General features: G+C 33.5%; 1 protein-coding gene across 1 annotated transcript; it reads right to left on the bottom strand.

Annotated features, from left to right (window-relative positions):
* Nucleotides 1-3,659: 3,659 nt before the first annotated feature.
* On the bottom strand, nucleotides 3,660-4,568 carry LOC108603151. Its single transcript, XM_017991708.1, has one exon. The coding sequence runs from the start codon at nucleotides 4,459-4,461 to the stop codon at nucleotides 3,787-3,789; it is 675 nt and encodes a 224-aa protein (XP_017847197.1). The 5' UTR covers nucleotides 4,462-4,568; the 3' UTR covers nucleotides 3,660-3,786.
* Nucleotides 4,569-11,187: the final 6,619 nt, after the last annotated feature.

Genomic DNA, 11,187 nt, shown 5'->3' with positions numbered 1-11,187 from the left:
AATTTAATTTTGCTTAGCTATAGCTTTTTATAGTTTAAATTAAAGCAAATTGTTTTACCTAAACGCATCTACTATATTAGTAAGCTATTATTATATTTAAATAAACACAGTAAAAGAAATTAAATATTATTAAGCTGCTACTCATATAAACGAATTGAATGAATTGTATAAAATTTCTTGTTGTTTTTATTTAAGAAAATTGAATTACAAATATTTAGTCAATTTTATTTTTAATTTTACAGTATTGTAATAATTTTCATTGACTGTCGATTGAGCATTTAAGAAATAAATCAACAGTCACCGCTTTGTCTTTTAACTCTATCTGCATCTCAAGTCTGCTAACTTTACCTCATCAATTTGTATGCATTAAAATAATTGATAGAATAAATTTGCATTTGCAACTTGTTTATGAACTTTTAGCTCTAAAGCTAAGCAAATATAAATTAATCAAATCAAACATTGTACATTTTGAACTTGCTTACATCCAAACTGCTGCTGCATTTTGTGTTAATTTGCTACGCGTATTGGCAAACAAAGGCGAATTTAATTAAATTTCTAGTTGACCAGGGAAAGAGCTTGGCAACCAATTTTTGGGGGGCAAATGCCAAAGTGTTGAGCAAATATAATGTGCAACTATCATTATCAAGTTGAGCAAACTTCAAATCAATTGAAATGTTAAGTTGATGCAAAATAAAACAAGAGCGCAGTTGATCAAAGGCAAGTTTTTTATAAATTATTCAATTATGCGAAATTCGCCAATAGAGCAAAAGTTCAAATTGCATTGAATTTCATGGGCAGCCAATTTAATGAAGCTGCTGCAAAATGGAGCAGAAAGAAAAACACACACACACATACGAACGAAAAACTGCTCAAAATAAAATAAATCTTTTGATTTTTTCTTTTTTCGACGCAACGAAATTCAATTTAATGTAGATTTACATGAGTGTTGGGTGGTGGGGTGACTTTTTTTTTATGCGCCACCTTATTGAATGCGAACGCTTGACAAATCACCGCAGCAGGACACACAGGACACAGTAGCCTGCGTTAGCCTGCGGCAGTGTCATGAAATGAAATCGACATGAAACCAACGTGACCAACGTCATTAATTATCGCCAGCAAACGTTGCCTCTGCGTTGCTAATTACGCTGCGGCTGCTCCCCCTCACACTCTCTCTCTCTCTCTCTCAAACGCTCTCAGTGAGAGTTTGTAGGCTTTGAGGTTGGCTTACACAGTCTGCAGTTGGCCACGTTTCAAAAGTGCGCGCGGCATGCCACAAATACAATATGCAAGTGGCACAGCCGTCGTCGGCACAAAAATCATGTTCAGGCTTTTGTGGTCATTAGCAGTTAACGCCCCGCCACAAAAAGCAAGCATATAAATACCGTTAACTATAGCTTTGCATGCTTGTTGACCCCCCCAAACAGAAAGTTTCGCTTTAACAAAAAAGCGAATTATGCAAACTCTTTATTCAATATTAATCAAGTGCAATCAGCGCTGCTTCAATTTATTTTTAATCTGATTTTATAATTACAATGCAGTCCTACACAATAAATTTTTAAAATTACAAAGTCTTACGCTAAAAAATAATTGGCATATAATAAAATTAATTTAATGCAACAATCATAAGTTTCATAGTTTTAGACTGCACATAATTCCTATATTTTTAAATTAGTATCAATAATAAATACATCAAGCAAAAATTTGATATTTTTTTATGCGTTAAGCTAAAGCATTTATGCATTTTTTAATTAGTATTAGTAATTTATAAATAATAAATTCATAGCTAAGAATTAAATTTAATATTTTAAGCAATAGCTTCAAATTTATAAAAATTATTGCTTGTAGTTATAAATTATCTTAGCTTATGAAATATTAAATTTAAATGATTAAATAAATACATCAAGCATAAGTTTCATATTTTAGACTGCATAAGCTCACATAATTTATATATTTTTAAATTAGTATCAATTATAAATACATCATTATCATACATACATTAAGCTAAAGCATTTATGCATTTTTATTTGTAATTTATAGATAATAAATTCATAGCTAAGCCCTAAATTTAATATTTTAGCTATTGCTGTTGAAAGTTATAAAAATTATTAAAAATTAGCTAAGCTTATTAAATATTAAATTTTTGTTATGTAATGTAAAACTAATGTGCATATAATATAAATAACAATTATTATAGTTTGCAGGCAGCGAGTTCATCAAGTCCTTGACAGCTTCAATAGGTTAAGGATATATATATGCCACTCAAATCAACAGAATCTTTGCCTAGCTAAGAAAAATAATTAATATGCAATGTTTATTTAATATAAACGTATGAGATTAAAGTCTGAGTTTAAGTTTATATTAGAAAATATTGCTAGCAAATTAAATGCATTTTATAAAAATTTGCAGGCAGCTTACTTTACTTACTCTTTCAATTAACAACACACTTGCATCAATTTATTATTTTTTATTGCACTTATTTGTTATTTACGCTCAATTTATTTATCACACGCACTAATTGTTTATTATTCGTTTGCATTTTCTTTCATTGTTGGCATCAAGCACTGCTACAGCTGGTTGAAGGGGACCAAATGCTTCAGAATAACAGATCTGACCCGATGTCAACCAGCTACATACAGCGTTGTAAATATGATTGAAAATATATTTGATTTGATTTGATTTCCATTTGTTTTATTTTATGTTGCATTGTTGACTGCGTCTCGTTTAATTGCATTGTTGCACTCATTCGTGCCGCATAAACCAATTCACACTAATTACATGCGCATTGTTGCCAGCCATACCATACCATATAGTATTAATTGAATAAAATTTGTATAAAAAATTGCGACAGTTTTCAATTTATTATTGTTATTATTTTTTGTGTTACGCGTTTTTGGTTTTTAGCGCGCTGGCACATAAAAGTAGGCTATGAAAATTTGATAGCTCACAATTTTGCACTAAATAGTTTTTTGTTGTTTTTTGTGTTTGGCATGAATTCAATTGAAAATTGTAAAATCAATTTTAATTGCTGAAAATGTGCTATCAATTAGTTAAAATAATTGTTAGAATATGCGTTGATTTTTTGTTTGAATTAAAAAGCGCTGCAGGGCATTGAATTTCAATGTGCAATGCAATTTAAGCAACGAAACTGATATTGATATGAAATAATAAGAATTAAACAACTAATTTAACAAAAGCTGTAATTTAAATTGTAGCTTAAGTATTCGTATATCAAAAGATTTTAATATACTAAAAAGTACAGCTTTGATTCAAGTTTAGAATCTGTTACAAATAAATTTCCAATTAAGTCATAAATAAATTGGATTATATATGAACTAATAAAGGTGTAAATATTCGAATAAATAATTTAAAAATATTAACTATTACGACACATAATTTAAAATTATTCGCTGTAAATAAATTCCCAATGCAGCCCAGAACAACTTGCATTGATTATAAGTAAATAAATATGGCATAAAAGCCTTTCAAAGCTGACAGGACACACACAATCAGCAGTTTGGTCATGCTGTGGTCATTGTTTGCCACATTAGCTTCATTTGCTGCGCTATTGTTTTGTTTATGCTGCAACGCTAGACTCTTTTTGTTGACTGACAATAAATATTGTTGTGCTGCTAATTAATATAAATAATAAAAGTATTTGCTTCGTATGTCCGCTGCTAAAATAATTAGCACATGGCGTTTAATTTGCAAAATAGAAATTTTTCAATAGCTAAAAACCATTAAATTTTGATAAACACACACGCCAAAAGTTATATATAGAGCGTGCATCTATTTCAAAGTCTGCTGTAAATACTGCTCAACAACATCCGCTTGTTTATCTGTGGCCGCCGCCGCGTCCTTGCTGCGGCGCTGGCTCTTGAGCTGCTCGCCTGGGAAGAAATGCGCCTCAAGCTTGCGCACGCCCTCGGGTGTGCTCAGATCGTAGGCAAACTTTAGATACTTATCAAAGAAGAGTTTGGTGTGCGCTATTTGCTGCTTGGTACGCACAGGACGCGGCGCTGGCTCCGCTTTCTCCAGCGCTTTGTACTCTTTGCTTGGCTTGGGCTTGGACTCAGTGGCAGCGGCAGCGGTTGTGGCTGTGGCAACGGCCACTGCTGACTTCTCCTTTAGCAGCTCCGCTTTGAGTTTGCGCGCCTGCTGCTTGGAGCTCTGTGCCTGCTCCAGATATTTGCCAGCATTTGCCAGCTGCCGCTCACTTGGCATCAGCTTGGGCTGAGCGCGCAGACTTTCCATCAGCTCCAAGCGTTTGCCGCTCTGCTTATGACTGCTGGGCAGCTTGAGCTTCTTCTCGCGCTCACGCTCGCGATGACTCTCCTTGCCGCTCATGTTGGTGCGCTCATAGTTGCGCGTCAGCTGCACGGGCATTTCCATTTTGGGCGACTTGTGGCAGAGCCGAGTGTGGATGGCATTGCTGGGCTTGCGGCTCAATGGATTGCTGGCCATTTCTGAGTACTACACAATATACACAATAGGGTTTTGTTTTTTTACTTTTTGGCATAAACTTATCGAACGAAATTACAACAAAAACAAAATATGTACAAATTCAACAATAGAAAGTCAAGCGGCTGCTTATGAATTGTGAAGCAAATAGTAGACTACTGCGTTTGGAGTGAGCGACAGAGAGAGAGAGAGAGAGAGAGAGTGAAACCAACAAAGAGTTGGATTGTAGTTAGCTTAAGCTAAGAAATTTCTTGAAAATGTATAAATTATATAATGAAATAATTTTTTAATATACTAGAATGTATCTTTGATAATTTCATTAATTTAATAATATAAGCCTATAAATTTTTAAAGAAATAATTTTTAATATTTATATTTTAAAAAATATTTCATTTAAAATTAATTTAATTTAATTTCTGATCTGTTCGATTTATAATGAAATAATTTTAATATGCTAGAATGTATTTTAAAAAAATTAATTCATAAATTAATTATTTAGATACATTAATAACGTCATACTTTTAACTGAAAGTTAAGCTTATACATTTTAATAATAATTTTTTTTAAATGTTTTAAAATGTATTTTAGAAATTCATTAATTAATTTATAAATAAATAAATTTAGATTCAAAAATTTAAACTAAATATAACAAGTAAATTCTTTTATATATATAAATTAATAAAATATTTATCATTGTAGCACAAATTAAATAATTTGAACAAATATAACAAAATTAAATACACAATTTAGTATACTTTAAAATTATTAATACAATATTCTTTATTTTCTTAATTTAGCAATTATTTTTATTAAATAAATGTTAAGCATTTAAGCGTTGCGCTGTGCACTTTAAATAATCTTTGGCATGCACATTAATTTGTAGCTACATATAGCCATATATAAAGCTGATAAATTGTCTGTTTCATTTTTTTTTGAACTGTCCAAGCGCTCGAGTTTAATTTGCGTGTCATTTCAGCTTGGCAAGCGAGCGGACTAAAGCTGACATTTGCCGCTTTAGCCGCCAGCTGGGCTGCCAACCAAACCAAACCTGACTCAAGCGCCTCGGACATTTTTGCTAAGCTGTGCAGAAAATTGTGAAATGTAAGAGAGAGCGCAAAAAAAAAAAAAGGGAATAACTTTTTACAGGTTGGCATACGCTCGAAATGAAACTAATTACTTGTAGGACTTTACACGTAGATAAGACTTAAATCAGCAAAAGTGAAATGAAATGAAATTCGCTGCAGGCGGCGGGCAGACAAGCAAACAAACAAAATAAAAATAAAGAAATTCAAGCACGGGTGCAAAAACGTCATTAGGCGACCACCAAGCCGGGTTAATTACGGCTACAAACAATAAATTACGTTGAGCGAAAAAAAAAACGCAAAAGCGAGACTAAAAGAAAATATGCTAGAATTTAGGGTTGTCAGGCTAAGCAGCTTGTTGTGTGTGTGTGTGTGCAAGCTGATTAAATATATTTTTTGTATGTTGCTCGCCCTTTGCGTGCAAATTGAAAGCGCGTGCGACAAGCATTATAAGCACATTACGTATACGCCATGTGCGTTTGCATTGCATTGAACAAAGCTTGAAAGCATTTCAGCCAAACGAAACCTTTTGCCACATTCCTGTGCCCAGCGTCTGTTTTTCATCTCTACGCGCCTTTTGCCTTCTTTTTCGCTTTCGCTCTGTCAGTTTTCTAAGCTGCAACTGTTTTGCTTCAACTTTATTTTGTTCTCTCACTTAATTTCATTTAGTTTCAACTTCTACGCTTTGACCAAACGGAATTTTTTAATTATAAAATGTGTTTATCCGAAATTAATTGTCATTCCTCAGCAGCAGCAGCAGCAGCTTTTGCTGACTTTATTTTTGCCAAACTCACTGACAAATTTCGTATGCTATGCGCTTGACTTTCTTAACTTTTTCGGCTGATCCACATCAGTCTGCATCTATCCCAAAATCCGTACCACGTCGTCACGTGCTTTGTTTTCATAAAACTTTGGTTTAGCTTCTTGTGCATAAGCTCATTAGTCTTATTATTATGGCTTTGTGCATAAATTTTATAAACTTTTGTGCTTGCCACGGAGATTTTCTGAGTTGTGTCTGCTTTAAGCTTAAAAATATATTTTTAAGACTATTTATAACAATTTTAAATGGCAGCTCATAGTTTTTAGGCTCGTTAAAATAATAAAAATAAAAAATAATTTAAAGTAAAAAATTAAGGCTCGCTTGTTACCATTTAAATTAATAATAAACAAATAGTATAAAGTAAGAATTAAAACCGTTGTACTAAATTTCTTTTACTTATTGAATTTACACAAACAAGAACTAACATTCGATAAAAATATTTCTAATTTATGTAATTTGTGTAAATAAATATAGTCTAAAATTAACTCTCGTAACCATTCGCTCCGTACCGTAGCTTAATTTTGAATTGAACAACGCATTTGAGAACAATATAAGATCAAATATTGAAAATAAAAAATTAAATAATATCAGACAATCTTAGTTTTATGGCCTAACTATGACGTAACTTAGTTCAATAATAGTAGTTGTACTTAGAAATTCGCTACAAATCATAAAGATATAGACTGATTAAAAATTAAATAATTTTCTAGCACTGCTGATAATGTTTAAGCCATTTTATTTAAACATTGTGTTAAACGTTGTTGGCACATTGTCATTTGGCCAAGCTTTAAACTGAGATCAAGCGCATTTGAAATGAAACTTGAGCTGCGGGCATAAACCCTCAGCAGCCTGTTGCCAATTGTTGAGCAAACAGCTGCATATTTGCTGCACACATACATGTGTGTGTGTGTGTGCAGGGCTGGGCATTGAGCATAAAAGAGCGAGCGAGAGCGATATACACTTCAGTGCCATTGTGAGTGACACTTCTTTTTCTTTTTGTGCCAGACAATTTTCGAGCACTTTTATGCAGCAGTGTGTGTATGTGTGTGTTTGTGTGCGTGTGTGTGTGCGGAATGCTGCGCTTTTGAATGCGCGGCTGCTTGCAATTCCAGCAAACGTTGCCCAAATGAATGCGCGCCGACTCTCCAAGGCATTAATGTCAACAAATGTTGTTGCAATCCCCAACTGTACCAACCCAACCACCCACCACCCACTCCCACTGCCTCACTCTCTGCTCGCTTAAGCACTTGACTTTATACAGCGCACAACAATTTGGCTTTGGCCCTCTTATCCTGGCAGCAGTTGCTATTGCGTCCTAGCACTTGACTGGCAGTCAATTTAAATTGCACACGTTCGTTAGAGCGCGCGTTTGCTCACTGGCTCAATGTTGTCCAAAAATATAAATTGCAACATAAATTATACGCACTGTTGTACCAACATGTACATATGTTCGTTGGAGCGGAGGGGGTTCGGTGGGCTAAGCAGACGTGTCTGTGCTTAAGCGGAAATCATGTACAAAATAACAGCTAAATATACTTACTAGCTAGTACTAGTAGCTGCACAGCTAAGCTACACTGCAAGAAAAATAAGTTTAATGTGCTCATTAAATAATTTAAGCTGTGAAATTTAAAAACAATATATAAATGTATTAAATAAAATTAAAAATATTAAAAATTGTAGATAAAACAAATTTTGTTAATAGTATATTAAGTTAAAGAATAAATAGATTCAACATTTTTAATATAAAAAACTTTTTTAAGTGTCAAATTTAAGAAACAAACAAATTTTCAAAATCAAATCAATCAAAATATGAAATAAAACCAATTTTGGTTATAGTAAATTAAGTTAAAAATTAAATAGAATCAACATTTTCAATATAAAAAATTTTAAATTATAAAATTTTAAGTAAAATGCAAATTTTAAAATTCAAATCAATAAAAATATGAAATTAAACAAGTTTTGTTTATAGCAAATTAAGTTAAATTAAAGTAAAATCCAGACATGTTCATAAATTCAATTTTGTTAAAGAAAATTATTAAGAATTTAAAATAATAATAAATAGCCTTTTAAAAAAAACTAATAAGTAATTAAAAATAAATATTTTTAAATTAAAATTTATTGCTATTTTTTATTGTATAAAAAATTTGTTGCTGCAAAATTTGTCTGCATCATAGAATTTATACTAAAAAATGCTGCTGCAAATAGTAAATAATAAATTTTAGTAGCTTTAAAAATTGTATTAAATTTCTACATTAAATAAATGTAATTGAAATTTATTACAATAATTTTATAGATATTTTTATATATAATTGCAACTTGAATGAAAATTCTTTTCTCTTGCTGCTAGACACAAAAATTTTAAGCTTTGACTGCAATAACTAAACCTTATCTCAGACAAACACACACACACACACACACTTATATTACAAAATGGCTGCCATTGGGCCAGGCCATTCGTTGCCGTTAACATATCCGCTTTAGAGTTGTCTGTCCGTTCGTCCGTCTGTCTGTCTGTCTGGCCTTTTGCACTTTATCTGCAACTCGCGCTCGCTCCGCTCACAGCTCTGAGTATTTGTTTGTTAGCTAGCAATTGTGCTGCTATTTCATTTTTAGTTTCCACTTGTTTTTCCAGCTGCTTTATTTTCTTTTTAAATATAAACTCGGTATAACGTTTGCATAAATCAGCGCATATATCGCGCTGAATTTATTTTCAATCTACACACACAGCTTGCAATTGTCTATTTTGGGGGGCGCGTTTGGCTCTGATTTGCAGCTATAAATTTTAGCCAACAAACAAACACACACACACACACATAGACACACACACTCGTAAAGAAGTTTTATCTATTAATTTAAAAGTCTTGTTGTGTTGTTGGCTGCGCTTAAATGCCAAAGCAAAGCCACAGAAGCCACTAAAGCGATTTGTTCAACTTCAAGTAGCGCATGTGAAGTAAAGAAACTTTTCCAAAAACTATTGCGTATGTGTGTGTTGTTTGTGTGTGTGATAAGCACTGCTGCATGTCTTGAGGGATATTTTTTGGCTGTAAGCAAAGTTTGGCTAAAAGCTTGATAAGTAAGACTAACGTTAACTAATTTATATCATTTGCCAACTGGAGTTGGAGTTTTAAAATTAATGAATGTTTGTTATTTATTTAAATGTAGCTTAGGTAATGAAAGTTTATTTGCAGTTTTATAAAATTTATACAATTTATGTTTTATTAGTTAAGTAATTCAATGGTAGTTAAGTAATACACTAAAGCAGCTCTAATAATTGGATATAAGTTTATGGCGCTATAAGAAAAATAAAGCAGCTCATAATTTAAAATAAATTAAAGCAAGCATAGCTTAGGCTACAAATTAAAATTAAATTATATAATAAATGAATATATGAAATGGGAGAATGTCTGAACCAGCAACAACAATGGAATGAAATAACAATAACAAAGAAATTTTTTTTATTTACACAATGCTCAATTAAGCGAAGCAGCTTTATTGCAAACAAGTCAAAACAAAAATTTGAAATTAGCGGCAAATATTTTTACTGCATAAAAGTTAACATAAATAAAAAATAAGCAGCAAATGGTAATGAGCAGTAAATTAAATAGAAGATTTATATTAAATGAAAGATTTATTGCTTATTAATATTTGCTGATTGCTTTTTATTATTAAACTAACTAATTCACTGCAATCATTTATTAAACAAACATTAATGAGCAGTAAATTAAACAGAAAATTTATTGCTCATTAATGTTTGCGGTTTGCTTTTTAACGTTAAACTAACTAATGCACTTTTGCTTTAATTAAGAACTAGTAACCTATATAAGTAACGCCTACTCTGACACACTGTCAATTGTCTGCTGTGGCATAAACTGTTGCACTGTGTGGCACGTTGCACGTTTCGAAGTTGCTGCAGCAACAACGAGTGACAGTTAAATTTCCCGTTTAGCCGCAGCTAAGCGAATTGAGCGATCAATCAAATGGCATAAAGGCAAAGGATAGTCAGGCCAAGGACACTGTGCAACAGCCAGAGGCACGCTGCCACACTGTGTGGCACGCTGGCTGGCTGACTGGCTGCCCCGCTGTTGCGCATATTGAAATGTGATTTTCGTCATATTTTCTGCCAGGCACGTAGCTGGAGCTTGGCGGCTTGGTTTGAAGCTTGGGCACAGCACGTTACACGAAACAGTTAATTAAATGATGAAGGCATTGACGTGTCGCCAGCTGAGGGCAGGAGCTGGGGGCGTGGCACAGGTGGCGAGCAACGTGCAAGAGACAGCGCCGAGTGTCCTAAGCAGACAACAGACAAAAGCCTGAAACTTGCCAAGTTGACAGGCGCCGCAGCGCACAAGTGTGTGTGTGTGTCTATGTGTGTGTGTGTGTGTGTGTAGCTCAACTGGGCACGCACACGCTTCAGTTGCATGTCACACGCCGGTTGATTGCTTGCCTGATTCGTTGACTAGCCAACTAACAAGGCGAACAAGCCAACCCACCACCCCCCGCTGCACCCCCTCGCTAGCTGCAATTGTCAATTGTGTCGCGCAGTCTCAGCAATTTTAATTTTCATTTCATTTCCTAGTCACAGTCAGTTGCTCATTTGTTGATTTGATTGATAGCTCGCTCGCTCTCGCTCTCTCTCTCTCTCTCGCTCTATATCTAGCGCTTTCGCACATTTAGTTAGTTACTATGTTTTGTGCTAATAAACTTACGTCCTCCATTAACAAAACATGTACACACAACTTTTGCACTTGAACAAACTAACTGCATGTTTTTCCCTCTCCCACCCCCTCCCCCTTTAACGCTCTTATTTATTACAAGCTTAGCTTGTTT

Source organism: Drosophila busckii, chromosome 2L (genome assembly GCF_011750605.1).
Source record: "Drosophila busckii strain San Diego stock center, stock number 13000-0081.31 chromosome 2L, ASM1175060v1, whole genome shotgun sequence".
In the NCBI taxonomy this organism is placed as follows: domain Eukaryota; kingdom Metazoa; phylum Arthropoda; class Insecta; order Diptera; family Drosophilidae; genus Drosophila; species Drosophila busckii.
This window is presented reverse-complemented; position numbering and strand designations above follow the sequence as displayed.

What these genes read in the sequence shown, in the direction of transcription:
- LOC108603151 (XM_017991708.1), bottom strand. Translation starts at nt 4,461, where the DNA reads ATGGCCAGCAATCCATTGAGCCGCAAGCCCAGCAATGCCATCCACACT.